At 55.5% G+C, this 20,078-nt stretch overlaps 1 protein-coding gene across 3 annotated transcripts in view; it reads left to right on the top strand.

The window, feature by feature from the left end:
• CAPN5 (calpain 5) overlaps positions 1–20,078 on the top strand; it is a 56,312-nt gene that overhangs the window by 9,180 nt on the left and 27,054 nt on the right. For all 3 annotated transcript variants that reach the window (XM_025266351.3, XM_044929328.2, XM_044929329.2), the window contains 2 exons: positions 7,199–7,424; positions 15,135–15,266. In XM_025266351.3, the coding sequence (XP_025122136.2) occupies positions 7,260–7,424; positions 15,135–15,266 (297 nt within the window). In that variant the 5' untranslated portion in view covers positions 7,199–7,259. The remainder of the gene's footprint in view (positions 1–7,198; positions 7,425–15,134; positions 15,267–20,078) is intronic.

Below are 20,078 nucleotides of genomic sequence, written 5' to 3'. Positions count from 1 at the left end.
GAGAGAGCGTATGTATGTATGTCTCTTCCTGCAGCCTTTCTGATCAGGGTATAATGGTATCTCACTGTGCCTTTAATTTGTATTTCCTTGATGATCAGTGAAGTTGAGCACTTTCCTTTTTGTCTGTTTACCGTGTGGATATGCCTTTTCTAATGTTTTCTTCAAAAAGCTTTGTTGTTTTACCTTTCAGTCAGATTTGCAGCCTGTGTGAGATTGCTTTTGTGTATGGTGTGAGGCTGGGGTCACAACGAAGCTTTTCCCATAAGGATAGCCAGTCGACTGAGCACCATGAGCTGAAAAGATCATCCTTTCACTAAGGCACTGTGATGTCACCTTTTGTCAAAATCAGAGGAACTTTCTGGTCTGTTCCCTTGGTCTGTCTACCCTGTGCCAGCCCCACGCTGTGTCAGTTACTAGAGCTTTTGAAAGGTCTTGTTAACCGTGACTGTGGGTCCTCCAGCTTGCTCTTCACCAAATAGCCTTGGCCCTCTGAGTGCTGGCTCTGTTATCCTACCTCTCAGAGGAAGCCCACGGCTCAGAGAGGTAGTGTGACTTTCCCCTGCCACACAGCTCTGGAATGCAGTCTCCAGGCGTGGTGTCATTCTGAGGTTCCCACCTACACCACCGGGAACTTAGATTCTTGAAATCAATTTCCTTCTTCCTTGATACTTTTTAAAGGAAACCGTGTGTTTACTGTAAACGGAAAGTCAGTATTCAGTTCAGTTCAGTTGCTCAGTCATGTCCGACTCTTTGTGACCCCATGAATCACAGCACGCCAGGCCTCGCTGTCCATCACCAACTCCCGGGGTTTACTCAAACTCATGTCCATTGAGTCGGTGATGCCATCCAGCCATCTCATCCTCTGTCGTCCCCTTCTCCTCCTGCCCCCAATCCCTCCCAGCATCAGAGTCTTTTCCAATGAGTCAGCTCTTTGCATGAGGTGGCCAAAGTATTGGAGTTTCAGCTTTAGCATCAGTCCTTCCAAAGAACACCCAGGACTGATCTCCTTTAGAATGGACTGGTTGGATCTCCTTGCAGTCCAAGGGACTCTCAAGAGTCTTCTCCAATACCACAGTTCAAAAGCATGAACAGTATGAAAAGTCAGTATTACTCTCCATAAATACAAGGTAACTGGAAGGATCTTAAAAAATAAAACAACAGAAAAATCCATTCAGTTCTAGCCAGGTGCTGTTGCTTTGAGCCTGGGCCTGGCTCCTCTTTTGTTAAGTAAATGGGCAAGGGCTGTGAGGGAATCAAGATTCGCTGGACCAAACTGAGTTCTCCTTGCAGGGAATAACTTTCTTACTGACAGTTATTGCCACATGGGCTTCCCTGGTGGCTCAGATGGTAAAGAATGTGCCTGCAATGCTGGAGACTGGGTTCGATCCCTGGGTTGGGAAGATTCCCCTGGAGGAGGGAATGGCAACCCACTCCAGGGAATTCTTGAGAATCCCCATGGATAGAGGAGCCTGATGGGCTGCAGTCCATGGGGTCTCAAAGATCAGACACAACTGAGCGACTAAGCTCAGCACAAAGCATTTTTGAGCGCCCCCTAAAATAATCCTAGTGCTAAGCCAGAGCGCGCTTGGGGAAAGGCTGGAGGCCTGGGGTCCAGCTGATGGGCTGCAGGTTTTGTACATGCTCCTTGATGTCCTCATCTAAAAAATGAGACTAAAACTCTCTCCTGTTTTCCCCTGGCTGCAGTGGCTGAACTGTCCAGGGAAGGCTCAGTGGTATCGGGTCCCCCGCCCCCAGCTGGCTCTGTATGGCCTGCTGCAAGATGAGCCCTTACTCTGCCCATGTACTGCTGGCCTGTCCCCACCACCTCCAGCAGGTCCAGGGACAGCAGATCTGGAGGGTAGATCTCCAGCCCTCCCGGAGGGTAGTACACACTGTTTCCAAGGTGAAGCTAGACAGAGCCCCTGTAGGGCAGATGCCACCCTAGAGACTGGAGCCAGGAAGGGCTGACAGCAGCAGCTCAGAGGGGTTAGCAACTTGCCCAGGGATACACAGAGCTAAGTCATGCAGCTGGGATTCAAACTCAGGAGTGGCTGTCGGATAAATGACCTACTGGAAGACTGTGTTCTCTGAGCTCCCTGGCAGGTGGTCCCGTGCCCTTGTTCTGACCCAGGTCAGCGCCCCTGGTCTCCGTCCACAGGACTCCACCGTGCCAGGCTGTATCTGAGTTGCCTGGTGCTTCTCTGCCTCTGAGACTTCGCTTGAGCGGTTCCCTCTGCCTGGAGTGGCCTTTCTCTTCCGAAGCACAGCTGACTTCTGGGCCCAGGCCTCGTGAAGGCCTCTTTGTGTCCCTCTTGCTGGAACCTCTGAAATGACACATATTCTGTTCTGCCTGTGTCTGTGGACTGCACTAGACCATGACGTTCCGTGGGGACAGGAGCCCTGAACTGCTGTGCCCTTCCTGTCTGGGGACGCACGTTGTAGAAGAGCTGCAGACAGCCGCGCTGACACCCTGGGGGCACAGCACGCAACGGTCAGAAAGTGATGTTCCTGTTTCATGCAGCCCTGTCTCATTTGATCCTCCCAGAGGCCTTGGTGCGTTATCTCTTCCTCCCAGACAAGGCCCATGAAGACCAGAGAGGCGACATGGCTTGTCCAGCTTTCACAGCTTAGGGGGACCAGCTGAGAGCACCAGGGCTTTAGCCATATCTTCCCCGGACAGTCAGGAGCAGGAGGAGAGAGAGAGAGATAGAGGCTCCATCTAGTGAACCCTGGCCTTCAGGAGACCTAGAGCTGGTGCGGCTCTGATGTGGCAAGCTGCCCTCCCTTGGGAGTCCTGGCCCCTCTTTGAACCTGTTTTTCCCATCCGCAAAGGAATTCCTCCTGCATCACCTGTGTTGGTGCATTCAGCCCAAATTCACTGAACCTGCTCCCTAAGGTTGGATGTTAGGGACACAGAGAGGAGCTGGACATGGGTTGTGTCCTGAAGGGCTGCAGGCTGGGAGGAGATAAGTCATGTGCAGATGGGCTAAACAGCAGGTGCTGTCACGGGGGCCCCAGGACTGTGGAGGTGGAAGGAGGGACAGTGTCAGGCAGGTGGGAGGTACTTGGGCCATGTCTTGACAGGTGGCCAGGAGCTCTCCCACTGTGCCCGTGTGGATGGAACAGTGTGTCCAACGGCCCTGAGTGGTCTGCGAGGAGCTTGTGGGAACTTAGGCTCCAGGTGGAGAATTGGGGGGGCAGGGCTCGGGGAGATGGGCAGGGGCAGAGGGAAGAGGGCAGGCGAGGGGGCAGCTGGGAGGCTCGGGCTGTCCTGTTAGTGCCTCCAACACAGTGTAATATTGCAGAAGACAGGACGTGCCCCCGGCTCAGACCCCGAAAGCAGAGGCTGGGGTTTGGAAGCTCGTTTTCCTGGTGGCTGGTTTATCTGTGCCATCAGTGGTTATGCCTGGAACTACAGGGAGGGAACAAAGCTCAGAGGCTTGGGGTATTGACCCAGTGGATGGAGTGGGAGGTGACCTTGGGGCAGATGAAGGGTGCAGGAGGGCAGTCGGCCGGAAGTGCGGCCTGTGCAGAGGCCAGGGCCTGAGAGGCTGGGCTAAGGAGGCCAGGGTCAGCCTGGCGGCAGGCGTGAGGCTGGAGAGATGGCTGAACTGGGTCAGACCCTCCGCCCAGCCAGGCCTGGGCCCTGATCTCCTGGCCCTGGGCCCGGCCGAGCTTTCCCCCTCTTGGCCTGTGCCTCACTTCTATCCTCAGGAGCAAACCTTCCCAGCATGTTGGCTGCTGCGAGGCCTGGAGGGGGGCCAGAACCCTCACTCTCCACTGGCCGGGCTGTGTGACCTCGGCCAGCTCGCTCCTCCTCCCTTGGTTCTCTGGGCTCTGAACACTGGAATTGCTGGAGCTGATTTCTGGGCTCCTCCTGCTTTCAGCTCCTTTGATCTAATTCTTGCAGCTTAAATTGCTTCCTGAGCCGGTCCTACCGGAAACTGGGATGCTAATGGTGCTCCTGGTGGCTGTGTGCCAGAGCCCAGGGGCTGGCTCTCCAGGCTCACGTCTCTTTCCTCAGGCCTCCGACGCTGGGAGGGTGGGTGAAAAGGGGCAGGGTAGAGGGATGGCCAGGAGGGTGAGGGGTTGGCCTGAGGTCACACAGCAGTGGGACAAACGGGCCCAGTACGATGTATGGGCAGAAGATGAAGTGGCTGTGGGTCCAGAGCAGAGGACAAGCCAGCCCTCGACCTTTGGCAGGCAGGGACTGTCAGTCCTGGTCTCCCTGTCCACCTGTGTTCCGCCCTCACTGCCCAGTCTCACCTCCTTTCTTTCCTGTCTCTCCTCTCCATTGAATCCCCTCATCTTTCCCTTCCGGTGGGCCTGGCTAAGCCAGGGTGTGTGTGGGGTGAGCCCTGCCTGGCCCGGCACTCACCCCCTTTTCTCCTGCACTTTGGGGTCACCAGGCCAAGGTGGAGGCTCCAGAGTCAGAGGATATGGGTTCAAGTCCAGACTCTGCCATGGAACTTGGGCATGTCGCCTCCCTGCACTGAGCCTCAGTTCTCTTTTCTGAAAGATGGCAACAGTGAAAGGCATACCCAGTGGATCCTAAACGTAGACCTCTAGCCAGGTGGTTTGTGCATGGCAGGTGCCAGAGACACGAGGGTCTCTCTTGAGAATGAGAGGGAGCTTGTCTGCTTCTCCTTCCTCTTCTCTCTGGCCCGCTAAACAGTCTCCTCAGCCTTTGGTCAGTTATACTGGCATCTTCCAGTTACTGAGGCAATATTGTTCTAATATGGAGGTGAGAAAATGGGGAATCAGAGAGGCTGAGTGACTTGTTCAAGGCTTCACGGCGGGTAAAGGGTACAGCTGGGAGTGACACCCACATCAGTCATGCTCTCAAACTCATGTCTGCCCTAGAAGCCAGCCTGCCTTGCCTCGGTTTCCCTTAGCTATGCTGGGAAGTCGGGGCCTGTGTCTTTGGGGAGTGGGGCTTATGGCGCTGCCCTGAGCAGGCCCATGGTAAGTAGGTTCCGGGGGGCGTGGAGCTGCCAGATGGGGTCTGAGCTACACGGGCGGAGATGGGGTTGTCCGTCAGGTGCCTGGCTGTCCCAGCATCTGTCAGGGCACTTACTTGCTGCTGCTTCCTCCCCTCCCGGAGTCCTTTCCTGGCCATGTCAGTCCAGTCTGTGTCTCCTGGGTTTGGTCAGCATACGGCTGCAAGGTTAGGGTGCTGGACTGTGGGCGCTGAAGGGAGGATGCTTGTGGTGCAGCACCCTCTGCGTCGGGCTCTGTGTCAGGGCCACACGTGGACTCAAGCCCAGGCTCTGCTGTGGGATTTGGCCCTTGTAAAAATGGACCCACTGGTCCTCATCTGGGGGGGCCTAGGTGAGGGGTCTAAGCTGAACACAGGGATATCAGGGTCATCAGCCAGGGGAGGTGAGCAAACCCCTGGGCTTGGTGTAGCCCTTAAAGGACCACCTGAGGGGGCTTCCTTAGTGGCTCAGACAGTAAAGAATCTGCCTGCAATGCAGGAGACCCAAGTCCAATCCCTGGGTCGGGAAGATCCCCTGGAGGAAGGGGATCTACTGGCAACCCACTCCAGTATTCTTGCCTGGAGAATTCCATGGACAAAGGAGACTTGCAGGCTACAGTCCACGGGGTTGCAAAAGAGTCAGACACAACTGAGCGACTTAACACTTTCTTTGAGGGGGAAGGGAGGTCAGAGAGGGAGATGTTCAGGACCAGTACTGGACACCCTCAAAATCCAGGAAGAGGAGACTGACTGTTCAGGTGTGTGAGGTGCTACAGGGTCTGGGAGGCTGTGTGGGAGAGTCTGGCTTTGGAATCGGAAGGTCACAAGGTGAGGTTGAGGGTCCTCAGGGGAGGTAAGGTCACCAGGATTAAGGAGAGTGCTCCCTGCGGGACTGGAAACCTTGATTCCAGAAGTGCTGTTAAGAAGGCAGAGCCCTGGAGGGAGGAGGTTACATGATTGATTGACGGCTGGTGGGGTCTCCAGGGCCGAGGGTTTTCCACACAGGACAGAGATGATCTCGTGACTCTGGGGGCTTCCCTGGTGGCTTAGACGTGTTAAGTATTTAGAATAGGGAAAAGGAGTCCAAAATGGCGGTGGCTAAAAGATAAGGAAGAGAAAAGCCAGTGAAAAGAGAACAAAGGAAGGTCGGACCTCAGGTAGAACATTCAACACTCTGGCTAACCCAATTTACATAGGGCAGGCCCGGGGTGGCTGGGGGGTGGGGTAGGGAACAAATAAAAAGAGGAGCCAAAGGGCTAAGGCTTCCCCCCCTGCGCCCCTGCCCGTGCCTCCCCCCACCCCGGCCCCGCGGGCGCCCCCCCCCCCACCACCCTTCCCGCACGCTGGGGCGCTCTTCTCTTCGGTCTTTGGATCGACATGCCCTCGCGCCTTGAGGATGGATTTTCCTCTTATTATCTAAATGAAATAGAGCTGGAACACGGAGCTGTAACACTGATTTGTCTAAGAGCTGTAACATGGTCCATTTGAGACCTGAGAGCTATGACATGGTCTGTCCAAGCCCCGAGAGCTGTGACATGCCGAGTGCTTTAATGTCCGTCACTCCAGATCTTTGTTGTGACGAGACAGAACTGAGGAGTATACACTCGTGTGACAGACGTAAAGAATCTGCCTGTCAATACAGGAGACCCGTGTTTGATCCCTAGGTCAGGAAGACCTCCTGGAGAAGGAAATGGTAACCTACTCCAGTATTCTTGCCTGGAGAATTGCATGGACAGAGGATCCTGGCAGGCTACAGTTCATGGGGTTGCAAAGAGTCACACACAACTGAGCGACTAACAACACTTCCTGAGGGTGTGACACCAGCCAGGGGGCTGATGGATCACCGCTAGTCTGACTCTGCCCGGGAGGTCTAGAAAGGCTGGTGGAACAAAGAAAGGGAGGACATGGGTGCGTCCAGGCAGCCCCATCGCCATTGTGTTTGCACCCTGTTGGCCTGTGGGCCTGGCGTCACCGCTGAGCATCACAAATAAGGAGATTCAGGCTGTGGAGTCAGGCCAGTCATTCCTCTTCCTGCTTTGCTTCTAACAGCTGTGTGACCTCGGGCAGGTCTCTCCCCTTCTCTGAGCCTCAATTCTGGCTCGTACAATGGGGATGAAGATGCCCACTTTCCAGGGTGGTGGGGAGGGACCACCTCCTTCAGGGTCCTGCAGGCCTCAAGTTCTCAGGAAGTGATGATCTTCTGATCTTCTGTCCTTCCAGGTGCCCGGGAGCTGCCCTCTGCTGCCTCGTCTCGGCCTCGCCTCCCGGGGCAGCATTCACCATGTTCTCCTGCGTGAAGCCCTACGAGGACCAGAACTACTCAGCCCTGAAACGGGCCTGTCTGCGCAGGAAGGTGCTCTTTGAGGACCCCAACTTCCCCGCCACCGACGACTCGCTCTACTATAAGGGCAGCCCAGGGCCCACCGTTAGGTGGAAGCGGCCCAAGGTCAGTGTCTGGTCTGAACTGGAGCTGAGACAGGCAGGCCTAGACCCACCTAGCCTGCAAGGGACAGTGGATGGCTGGGAGGGCTCACTCCGAGGCCTAGGTGACAGAGAAAGTGGAGGGGCTGACACAGGGCCTTCCTGCTGTCAGATTGCATCTGGATAGGGAGCCAGTTGTTCAGTTGCTCAGTCGTGTCCAACTCTTTGCAACCCCACGGACTGCAGCACGCCAGGCTGCCCTGTCCTTCCCTATCTCCTAGTTTGCTCAAATTCACGTCCATTGAGTCAGTGATGCCATCCAACCGTCTTATCCTCTCTTGCCCTCCTCTCCTCCTGCCTTCAGTTTTTCCCAGCATCAGGATCTTTTCCAGTGAGTTGACTCTTTGCAAACAGGTGGCCAAAGTATTAGAGCTTCAGCTTTAGCATCAGTCCTTCTAATGAATATTCAGGGTTGATTTCCTTCAGGATTGATTGGTTTGATCTCCTTGCTGTCCAAAGGACTCTCAAGAGTCTTCTCTAGCACTACAGTTCGAAAGCATTGATTCTTTGGCGCTCAGCCTTCTTCATGGTCTGCCTCACATCTGGGCATGACCACTGGAAAAACCATAGCTTTGACTATAAGGACCTTTGTCAGCAAAGTGATGGCCCTGCTTTTTAGTACGCTGTCTAGGTTTGTCACAGCTTTCCTTCCAAGGAGCAGGTGTCTTTTAATTTAAGGGAGCCAGGAGAATGGCCCCCAGTTCTGTAGCCGCCACTGCCCAGCCAGGACCTCACCCCCTCCCTGGGTCTCAGCTTCCTTATGAGGGAGGTGGGGCCCTCTGTTCTGCCACCCAGGGTTGTTTTGGGGATAAAAATGAGGTGATGTGGATGTGACATTTTTCTAGTACGATTAGAGTGACATTCAAGTAGAAGAAATTTACTTTGCTGATTATGGTCAGTGATTTTTGTAGTGATTTTGACATAGTTACTTGCTGTACATGGAAAGCATTTTATTATGATGGTTAATCAGTAATAATAGTGGTGGTAAAAAATAAACGTACTGCATAGAGTTGTTGTGAGCGTTTAACGAGATGATGCATGAACGTCTGGCAGGGGCCTGGCACCCATAAGACGGCTGTCATCGTTTCTGTTGGAATCGGTGAGTTATGGAGCATCTGGCTGGCGGCTCCCTGTCTTGGCCTGGGTCGCTGAGGCTGGAATGTGTTGAACAGAAGTATCTGGCCTCATGGCATGATCTCATCCTCTTTAACCATGATTCCTGAGTGTGAGAGTGGGTGCCCCAGGGCCCTGGGTGATGACTGAGAGGCTGCTGAAGGCCACCCCCAGGTCCTCTCCCCGTGCTGCACCGCGAGCATCCTCCCTCCAGCGCCCGCAGCCGTGGTGGTGACACAGACTTGTTCACACCAGAGGGACTCAGTGCTGGAGACAGTGATGGACCTGGGCGCCTGGAGCCAGGGAGACCCCCTGTCCGCTACTCAGGTACTCACAGGAGGCATCTCAGAGCTGAAGGGTGAGACGGTATGGTGTGAGAAAGACCTGAGCTTGAAGTCCTCAGGCTTATCTGGGACTAGCGTGGGGAGGGAGTAAGGGGAGAGGAGGTCCGGGGCCCTGGGCTTGGTGGAGCTGAGCCAGGCCAGCTGTGCTCTGAGGCAGCGGGAATCACAGGCCAGATTCTCAACAGCGTTTTCACGGGCAGATTTGCACTTTATGAAGTTCCTTCCAGCCCCCTGGACGTTTGGGGAAAGTGAAACTTAGTTTTTAATGTTCCTCTCATAGGCTAGGCTCTCAAGTCCCTTCCAAGACAGAAAATCCTGTTTTCTTGGACTAGGATACTTATGAGGTAGGGAAATTGAGTCCAAGAAGGGTGGGCACATGCTTCGATCACTCAGGGAGCCGGGAGCAGAGCCAGGCGGGGACCCAGCAGTCTTGCTTCCCCTGGCCCACCTGCCCAGTTCCAGAGAGAGCCTCCCTAGTGCCCCAGGGACTTCCACACCATGAGCTGCACTGCCTTGGTTCTCTGAGCTCCCAGCCGTCTCCTGGCTGGCCTGGGACTCCTGTCCTTGGCGCACCCCCAACCCCCATGCCTCCTCCCTCCTCTTTGTTTGGTGGGTGAGGAAGGAGGCCGGCCTCAAAAGGCCTTTGTGAGGCCGGTGGAGGGGAGACACTGGAGCCCTCTGCCCTCCTCTCACCCCACTCCCTCGCGGCCCGCCTCCTGGCCCTCTCCTGCCCTCTGGCCATCACCCAGGCATTTTAGATCCTGTGGCTCTGGAAGGAAGCTGCTGAGGCATGGCCAGGGATGGTTGGGCTTTATACAGTGAGAAGAGGAAACGCCAGGCTGTCTGGGCTCAGCACACAGCCTCTTGCTGTGTGACCCTGGTGGAGTCACCTGCCCTCTCTGGGCTCTCTGCCTGCCAGTTCGGGAGTCCTGCCTTGCACACTCTCCTGCACTGCCCTCCTCACCAGGCGTGGTGCCCAGTCCTCCACAAACATGCAAAGAGGAGGAACAGAGCTGCCCTGCCTGTCGAGGACTGGATGTGGAGGCGGGTGACAGGCAGCGTGTGGCAGTTGGTATTGAGAAGGAGGTGACAGAGTGGGGCCCAGGAGCAGTTGTGGGGGGTCAGTTCTGGTTTGGAAGGCAGCTCAGGGCCAGGCACTGCTGAGTGGTGTGCAATGAGGGAGTGAGATGGTGTGGACCCGGGTGTAAGGGATGGGTGTGTGTACGCAGCCCTGCTCCACGGACAGGACACAGGACATGGGGTTGGTGCAGCCGGAAGGAAGCCATGCCCTTGTCTCGGGTAGGTGTGGCAGGGCCAGCCCAGCGGGGTGACCATTAACTCCCAGCTGTTTGGCCCCGGGCCAGTGAGATGGAACTTTGGCCCAAAGCAGCCACGTTGCTATGGAGTTCCACTTCCTGGGTCCTGTGACCTGACTGTTTACAAATAGAGCAAAACCCCAACTTTCTAGAAGGCCCGGGGGAAGCCTTTTTCACTCCCGTCCCACCCCCAGCTCCTTCTCTTGATGTGAGTCTGGTATCCTTAGTCTGGTATTGTGGCCTTTCTGCTCTTGGGGGATCTCCTCAGTCAGCCTCCCTGTCTGCCAGCCTCCCTCCTCTTTCTCCCAAAATGGAATGAGGAAGCTGGCCGTGGAGCCAGAGGTGTGACCTTGAACGCGACACTTTCCTCCCGGGGCCTCGGCTGCCTGCTCCGTGAATGGGGAGGAGTTCTTCCTTCCCCTGGTGTCTGGAGGTTGAGAGTCTTGAGGTACTTGTGCTATTAGACATACCGGAGGCGGATGACTTCCTGCCCTCGACCACCTGCTCCAGCGAGCCTGGTGCTGGGGACCCAGAGTAGGTCCTGCTCGGAAGCCCCACCTCTTGTGGGCTCTCTGGTCCGATTCAGTCCCACCCAAGGCACCTGCCCCGGCCCACACCTCCTCCTCCTCCTCCCAGCTCCAATGTTTCTTGGTTCTTTACCATTCAATAAACATTTGATGGGCGCCTCCCTCAGGGACCTGACCGGGGAGATAAGAGGAGATAAGAGACTGGAGGAGAAGGCATGCAACTCAGGGGGAATCCCAAGGGGATGGGTAGATGGAGGGGGCCTTCCTCTTTTCTCAAGCCCAAGGCCTTAGTACCGCCGCTTCTCCGCCCTGTGGGGTAGACCCCACCATGTTCCCCTGTGCTCTTCCTTCCCCAGTCTCTGGGGATAAGAGATAAGGACCCCAATCTCAGGTCCTTTGGAATCAAGAAAGAGACAAATCTGGGTCCCACAAACCGACGTCAGTTTTGGAACCTCCCAGATTCTTGCACGGTGGCCTGGTGGTCTCCAGCCCTGTGTCTGGGGTTCAGACCCACACCAGCACCTGGAGAAGACCCTGCTCCCCGGCTGTGCTGAGCAGTAGGCTCCTTTATGATGTGAAATGAGCAGTTTGTGCCGAGTCCAGCCACTGGGGCCTCTGCCATGCCTGGGAACGACCCCTCCTGGGCGCATGTGGGGTGGCCTCTGAGGAGGGGGTTGCTGGGGAGGCGGGTCTGTGGCAGAGGCGACGGCACAAGCTGTAACCCCTGCCCTGCTTTCCATCCCAGGCAGAGGTCCCGCTTTCTTCCTGGACCTCAGTTTCCCGGTTATCTAACTGATTCCGGCTGTGATCTTAGATTCCGGGAGGGAGGTGACCGGGGTGAAGGTGGATGGACGATGAGAAGGGGTGAGAGCAGAGGGGCTGAAGGTGACCTGCTGACTAGCTGCCCCCCTCCCCCCTTTCTACGCCAGGCCTGGAAACCTGAAGTTCAGGTTCAGGGAGGAGGTGGTTATGGGCTGTGACCTGTGTCCTGTGGAGGTGGTCTAATAGGCTGGGAGGGACCGAGAGGTGAGGTGGCCACAGGAGCAGGGGGCTGGGCCCCAGAGAGAGGTCCATTGACCACAGAGGAGCGGTCATCCCAGCCCTAGGGGTGGCCTGGCCCAGAACCTGCCAAGCCCAGTCCCTGATACTGGCGGTGGGCAGAGCCAGGCCTGGACCCTGCCCTGGAGCTCGCAGACTGGTGGGGAGACTCCCGAGGTGAACCTCAGTGTGTGCAGCGATGGGAGGGAGCACAGGTGGCTGATGTTGTCAGAAGCGGCATCTGTCTCCAGGCTGTGGCCAGATCCCATCTTGGGGGGAATTAGGAGTTTCCATTCCTTTCCCCTCTGGAGCCTCCCTGCCCTCAGTCCCCTCCATGCTTGCTCTGCCGGCGTCACCACCTCCAGGCAGTCTCCTCTGATCTCTCCCCGTGTTCCTGCTCTCACTGCTGGGCTCGTGTGGAGGGTTACCCTCAGACTTCTCCAGGGCTCTGCCTGTGGGCTGGGGCTTTTCTGACTGGCTCTGTGCTCTGTCCCTAGCTGATGGCCCAGGACAGGTCGGAGGACAGACGTGGGTCTTGAGAAGTCAGGCCCTATAGTGACACGGGTGAGGGTCTGCGCTGCCCCTAACCCCTTGGGCTTATTGCCATATAGCAAGTCCCCCACGCTGGGCTGAGGACAGGTGCAGGGGGATGGGGAAGGGACAGTGGCTTTGTCACTCACAAGCCCTGGTCCTGATGGAGGCTCCGGAGGTAACTGTCTGGACTGGAGTCCCAGTTCACCTGTTCCTCCATGGCCTTCCACAAATGACTTAATCTGTCTGGGCCTTGGTTTCCTCATCTGTAAATTGGAGATGTTAACCATACCTATCTCCCAGGATTGTTCTGCACAGCTAGGCACACAGCTGGTGCCTGGTCATTGCAGGCTGTTTCTGATTGTTCCGTTCAGGGTGTCCCAAGGTGGCCCTGGGTGCCTCCAACTTCTAGTGGTTTCTCTGTCTTAAGCTGGCAGACCCACGCCTCTCCTGGTAATGGGAACACACCCTAGACCTCCTCCTCTCTGCTCCCTCCTGGACTGGAGGGTTTGCTCCCTGTCTGTGGTCCCTCACAGGGCAGGGCTGAGACTGGAGCCAGGACTCCTGACCCTCCACTCTCAGTCTCACCCAGGGGCCAGAGCCCTGTTCTGGGGTGGGAGGGCCAGGCAGGGATGGCTGGACCTGCCCACAGGCTGCCTTGGAGGTGGGGCTTAGTGAGGAGGAGAGCTCTGTCCCAAGGGCTAGGCTCTGTCTCATCCATCCACTTGCTCCGTGACCCTGCACGTCACCGCCTGCTGCCTGACCTTGGCATCCTCGTATGTGGAGTGGGTGGTCCAGTCTCTGGGCAGGGCCCAGTAGAGGGAGGGGTGCCTTGGAGATCACTTCCTGGGATGCCAGGCAGCAGCTGTCTCTTCCCATGGTGGGGATATGACTGGGTCCTCCAGGTATGAAGCCTCCCTCCACACTTGTCCTGCTGACCCCAGGGAGGCAGATGCTGAGTCATGGCTTCCTCTGGCTAGGCTCAGCATGCGGGCCGGGCCTGGGAGATAAGATAAGGAGGGCTTCTGGAAAGCTCTCTGTGTTTCCAGCCTCAATGGATTTCCATGACCTGGAGCAGTGTTACTCAGATCTGTTGCAACCCGAAGTCCACGGTCAGTACTCTGGGGAAGCTGCCTTGCAGCTTGGCCCTGGGTCACCCTGAAATCCCATCTGGAGTGCTCATGCCCTCAGTCCAGCCCCGCCAAACTCTTGATTTTCCCAGGCAGAGGTGGCAACAGGAGTCCTGAACACCTTAGTAGAGCTGATAGCTCTTTGCCCCGTGTTCCCCTGCCTCAACCCACTCCAGTATTCTTGCCTGGAGAATTTCATGGACAGAGGAGCATGGTGGGCTACAGTCCATGGAGTCACAAAGAGTTGGACACGACTGTGTGACTAACATTTTCACTTTCACTTTCCCCCTGCCTCTGTGACCTGTGGAGTCCTTACAAAGCCCTGCAAGTATAATAGTCTGCCTCCTTTGCACAGGGCAGGAAACGGAGGCTCAGAGAGGTTGAGCCATTGGCCCAAAGTTGCACAGCAGGAATTTGAAGTCTGTCTTCCTAACTCTGCTACCCTCTGCTGGCTGCTTGCGCTAGGACCTCAGTAGCTCTGTGGACACTGAACTGGTTTAAGAGCAGCCGCTGAAGTGGAAGCAGGGTTGTGCTGTGTGGCTGTAACATGTTGTTCAACCTGTCTGGGCCTCAGTTTCCTCATCTGTAAAATGAGCACAGTGCCCACCTCTCAGGACCATGCATGGTGAGTATAGATCACGGTGCCAGTAGGAAGGAAGGCATGCCTGTGTTTACCTCCCCTCCCCGACTTGGAGAGTGAGCTGTAGAGTGAAGAAGCAGATGGGTGAGGAGGAGGGGTCTGGGGAGGCACTCTGGGAGCTCTGGGGGTATCTGCTCAGTTCTGCTTGGCGTCAGCTTACTGTGTGCCCTTGAGAGTCACTGCCTCTCTCTGAACCTCCATTCCTTATTCATAAAATGGAATAGCAATGCCACATTTATACGAGATATCTAGAAGAGTCAAATTCATAGAGTCAGAAAGTACATTGGTAGATGCCCCAGGGGCCAGGTGGTGGGATGGAGATGGGGGATGGGGAGTCAAGTGTTTAAGGAGGCTAGAGTTTCAGTTTAGGAAGGTGAAAAATCTGGGAAATGGATGATAGTGAAAGCTGCCCAGCAGTGTGAATTTACTTAATGCCACTGAGCCATACAGTTAAATATTATTAAAATGCTATGTTTTATATGGTGTGACTTTTACCACAATTAAAAAAAAAACATTAAAAAAGAAATAAAATGAAAACAAAACCAAGGCCACACTGCTTGGATGGGGTGAAGGTCAGATGAGGCAGTCCGAGGATGCACCTACATGGGCTCTGGCGTGGTCGTCTGTCTCCTCGCTTCTCCCCACCCTTTGCACTCTTCGTGTGTCATTTTGGTGTGTTTCTGCCCTGTACCTTGCCCCTCCTGGTGATCATGGGCCCCTGAAAGCTGGCAGGGATGGGCCCACGGGGCCGCTGGCGCTGGTGGATGATGGACACTGAGTCTTTGCTGGTCAGGGAAGACCACAGCGGGCAGGAGGAAGGTGGTGGCCCTGGTCCAGCCCCCTGAAGTCCTTCCACAGCATTTGCTCATCATCCAGACTCTGGCAGAGGAACAGAGCCAGGGGAGGGGAGAGGGGCTTTCAGAGCGGCCCTAGGGGGAGCTGGGTTTGGAGAGACTTGACACAGGGCCTCAGTTGTCCAGGGCAGGCAGCGGATCTCCCACTCAGACAGTGAGGTCTCCTCTCGGCTTCTCTGCAGGACATCTGCGAGGACCCCCGCCTCTTTGTGGACGGCATCAGCTCCCACGACCTGCACCAGGGCCAGGTGGGCAACTGCTGGTTTGTGGCGGCCTGCTCATCCCTCGCTTCCCGCGAGTCACTGTGGCAAAAGGTGAGGCCTGGGTAGGGTGGGGTGCTGGGGAGACTTAATCAGCCTGGCGCCCTCACCACCAGATGGGGGAGGTGGGGCCTGAATGAGTAGGTGAGACTTGATGACAGCGTGGGCGGGGGTGGGGTGATGCCCGGGCTCCCCAGTGTTGGCCGAACCTCAGAATTGCCTTCCCCTCCCCCGCCACTCAGGGGTGGGTGCTGGGAATCTATAACTCCCAATTCTGATACATCCCCTTGTGACTCTTGGGGGGCCCACGGTGTCCCTGTAGCCACTTGGCACAATAGGCACCTATGAAATGTGGGAGCTGCCTGAATCGCGCCGTGTGGAACCACCACTACCTGGGGCTCAGGAGACCCTTGTCAGGATCTGCTGTGTACCTTGGCCAGTCCTTGTCCTTCTCAGGCCCTCACTCTTCTCACTTGTTCAGCGGGAGTGATGCAGACAATCCCATGTCGTGATTCATGATTCCAAGCGGCTGATGTTCTGGACCAGGATGATCGGGTTTTCTGGTGCAAAGAATGGGCTCGAGGTCCCGACACTTGGCCCTCTAGTGGATGCATCTGGTGGTGCAGCTCTTAAATCCAACAGAGTTCCTCCCGGGGAGGTGGGGAGGCTGGGAAGCTGGAGTTGTGATTGCTAAACAGTCATTGACAGGGACTGCCTCCTGGGTTCCCATGCCAGCAAATACAAGTCATTGCCCCTTTCTCATTCCTATCCTTCCTGCTTTTTCTGTAGAGCAGGGCTTAAGAGCACTGGGCACCTGAGTCTTCTGGGCTCAGGTGGGAGTCCCAGCCTCGCCATTTCTTAGCTTTGTAATTAGCCTCAGGTTACTCATCCAAAAAGCCGGGGTATCAGAGTAGCTCCCTCTCGGCAGCTGTGAGGGTAGAGCGAGGCACTGCCCTTAAAGGGCCTTGCACAGTGTGGTGCTGGGGGCGTGGTGCCTGCGGGAGGCAGTGCTGTGATCATTCAGATTCCCATCATGGGTGCAAGATTCCCAAGCAGGGTGCGAGAGCAGGTGAGTTTGTTCTTGTCACAAATCGTCCATCAGCCTCTAGAGGGCGCCGTGCCCTCGCCCCAGGCTGGGACTGTCATAGGTGACCTATTGTCACATCTTCTGAACAGGGGTGTGACCTCTCACAGCCACCCTGAGCGGGCATGCCTGGGACCTGGCCCCAGTGGTCCTGTGGGATACGGGGAGCTTTTTGCCCTAGGGCCCTTGGCAGAGGCCGCTGCTGAGAACCCGTTGACGTGGGCGGTCAAGGGCCATCCGAGCTGGGAGGGCCTCGGAGAGCCTCATGGCCCAGAGAGGGTGGGGGCCGGTGCTGTTCTCCGGGGGGACAGTTGCCCCCTCCCTCCCCCTCCAGGCTCCAGCCCCCTGCTCTGAACCCAGAGCAAGGTGCACAGCTTCCAAGCCAGGTAGGGCTCAGTCTGGGGCTGGCGGTGGCGCTTGGGAACCTGTGGGGCTGGCCCCACACCTTCCCCCTATCCTGTAATTGCCTGTTTATCTTTGATCTCCCCTCTTGAGGTGAACTCCCCAGGGGCAGAGCTGGTCTAACTCTTATCTTCTCTCTGAGCCCAGCAGGAGCCTGGCACAGAGAGGGCTCAAGAAAGTTTTGAGAACTCAGCCCTTCTCCAAACTGTTGGACCTCATGACTGGCAAGCAAGACCTCATGAGACAGCAGGCCTTGCTGTCTCAGGCTTCCTGGGGGCTTTCAGTGGGGCCAGAGACTGGCCCTCTGTGTCCTTCCCGGGGAATGGGCTGTCTGGTGTTTGTAGAGAGAAGCCCCAGCTTGCTGTGGGCCTGCCCTGGGCCTGGCCCCTGGTGAAGCTCCCCACCTAGTAAGCGGAAAAGGGGGCCCTGGACCCTCAGACAAGAGGCCTGTCATTGATGCTGTGTGACCGCAGGCAGGCCTGTGTTTATCTCTGGGCTGCAGGTTCTTCCTGCAGGGTGTTTCAGGGCACTCACCTGACTGGTCTGGAGGCTTTGAGGGTGGAATCTCCAGGAGCGTGGGTCCCCGGGAGGCTGGGGCAGGGCGGGCTGCGCCGGGCTAATTGCGCTCTGCCTTCTGGTGCTGCTGTGGTGAGAGCCCCTGGGCCCTGGCAGGAGGCACGAGGCCCTGGGGAGCTCATTACTGTCTCTTGCCTCCCGTCCTGTCCCTGCTGACTGGGCCCTGTTTGTTGTCACCCCTCACTTGCTGGGCCTGTTGCCCTGCAGGGCCTCCCCTGACCCGCCCTGTTTTCTTCATGGAATGGGGTGGGGTGCACCGTTGCTCCCTCTCCTGCCTCACACTCTGGGGGTGCTGAGCCTCAGACGCAGGCACATCACACCCTTGACACACATGCCCCCTCCTCCAGGAAGCCACCCCTTTATCTCGAGTATTGGACAGAGCCTGGGGCCAACAGGCACAGATTTGAACCAGCCAAACCTAGGTTTGATTTTGGTTGGGTTTCTTGCTAGTTGTGTGACCTGCCGCAGGTCACATTCCTGTGCATGACCTCTGTGTAAACCTGATCTTTCCAGTCCCCAGGGTGGTGGTGGGGTTAAAGGAACTCATGGGGTGGGAGTAGGGGTAAGTCCATGGCATTTAGTGGCAACCTATGTGCATTAAATGCCCACCCCATCCAGTGCCCCTCCTCTGGGTTCCCACCTGTTTCTCTGTTCTGCTGGACACTTCTTGAACAGCAGCATCCCCCACCCCATGGGATCCTTAGTGGGGGCATTATTGCCTCCGCAACATGACTGTGTGTTCCCTGAGGGCAGGGCAATGGACTTCAGATGACCAGGTTTTGTGGACCAGAAGTCAGGATGTGAGAGTTGGGTGGGGCATTTGCCATTAGCCTGGCCTGGCCCACGCCAGGTGAGTTCACCTCCCCAGGAGCCTGGCTTGGGTGCGGGGGCAGGTTTGATCCCTGTGCTGAGCTGTAGGGTGCCTGGGCCCAGAAGGAGTCAGCTGCTCCCCTGGCCGGAGTAGAGCAGGAGGAGAAACTTAGTGGGGTGCCTGGGTGTCTGAGAGTGAGTGGTGGGAGCTAGGCATCCTGGGCCAGGGCCTGGGGGAGGTACCCGGTGGCAGGGCCGAGCAGTCTTTTGTGCTGTGCTAAGTCACTTCAGTCGTGTCCGTCTCTGCGACCCCATGGACTGTAGCCCGACAGGCTCATCTGTCCATGGGATTCTCCAGGCAGCATACTGGAGTGGGTTGCCATACCCTCTTGCAGGGAATCTTCCCGACTCAGAGACGGAACCTGTGTTTCTTACGGCTCCTGCATTGGCAGGCAGGTTCTTTACCACTAATGCCACCTGGGAAGCCCGAGCAGTCTTTTGGTTCCATTTAAAAATGTTTCCCCTCCACACCTGCACTGCTATCTGAGCAACCCCTGCCATTTAGCATATGGCAGTTCATTCATCATGTGGAAATTGAGCACCAACTCTGCCTATACCATTGTGGGTACCAGGGACAGGTACCAATTTGCCAGCAAATTTGGAAAATTCAGCAGTGACCACAGGACTGGAAGAAGTCAATTTTCACTCCAGTCCCAAAGAAGGGCAATGCCAAAGAATGTTCAGATTACTGCAGAGTTACATTCATTTCACACGCTAGCAAAGTAATGCTCAAAATTCGCCAAGCTAGGCTTCAACCGAGAACTTGTAGACCGAGAACTTTCAGATGTTCAAGCTGGATTTAGAAAAGGGAGAGGAACCAGAGATCAAATTGCTAACATCTATTGGATCATAGAAAAAGCAAGAGAATTCCAGAAAAACATCTATTTATGCTTCAAGACTATGCTAAAGCTTTTGACTGTGTGGATCACAACAAACTGTGGAAACTTCTTCAAGAGATGGGAATACCAGACCACCTTACCTGACTCCTGAGAAATCTATATGCAGGTCAAGAAGCAACAGTTAAAACCGGACATGGAACAATGGACTGGTTCAAAATTGGGAAAGGAATACGACAAAGCTGTATATTGTCACCCTGCTTATTTAACTTATATGCAGAGTACATCATGAGAAATGCCAGGCTGGATGAAGCACAAGCTGGAATCAAGATTGCTGAGAGAAATATCAACAATCTCAGATATGCAGATGACACTACCCTTATGGCAGAAAGTGAAGAAGAACTAAAGAGCCTCTTGATGAAAGTGAAAGAGGAGTAAAAAAGCTGGTTTAAAAACACAGTGTTCAAAAAACGAAGATCATGGCATCTAGTCTCATCACTTCACGGCAAACAGATGGGGAAACAATGGAAACAGTGAGAGATTTTATTTTCTTGGGCTCCAAAATCACTGCAAATGGTGACTGCAGATTTCATGACTGCAGCCATAAAATTAAAAGACGCTTGCTCCTTGGAAAAAAAGCTATGACCAACCTAGACAGCATATTAAAAAGCAGAGACATTACTTTGCCAACAAAGATCCGTCTAGTCAAAGCTATGGTTTCTCCAGTAGTCATGTGAGAGTTGGACCATAAAAAAGGCTGAGCACCGAAGAATTGATGCTTTTGAACTGTGGTGTTGAAGAACACTGTTGAGAGTCCCTTGGACTTAAAGAGATCAACCCAGTCAATCCTAAAGGAAATCAATCCTGAATATTCATTGGAGGGGCTGATGTTGAGGCTGAAGGTCCAATACTTTGGCCACCTGATGTGAAGAACTGATTCTTTAGAAAAGACCCTGATGCTGCGAAAGATTGAAGGCGGGAGGAGAAGGGGATGACAGAGGATGAGATGGTTGGATGGTGTCACTGACTCAATGGACATGAGTTTGTGCAAGCTCCAGGAGATGGTGAGGGACAAGCAGGCCTGGCATGCTGCACTCC

The sequence above is a fragment of the Bubalus bubalis genome, chromosome 16, assembly GCF_019923935.1.
Source record: "Bubalus bubalis isolate 160015118507 breed Murrah chromosome 16, NDDB_SH_1, whole genome shotgun sequence".
NCBI classification, from domain to species: Eukaryota; Metazoa; Chordata; class Mammalia; order Artiodactyla; family Bovidae; genus Bubalus; species Bubalus bubalis.
This window is presented reverse-complemented; position numbering and strand designations above follow the sequence as displayed.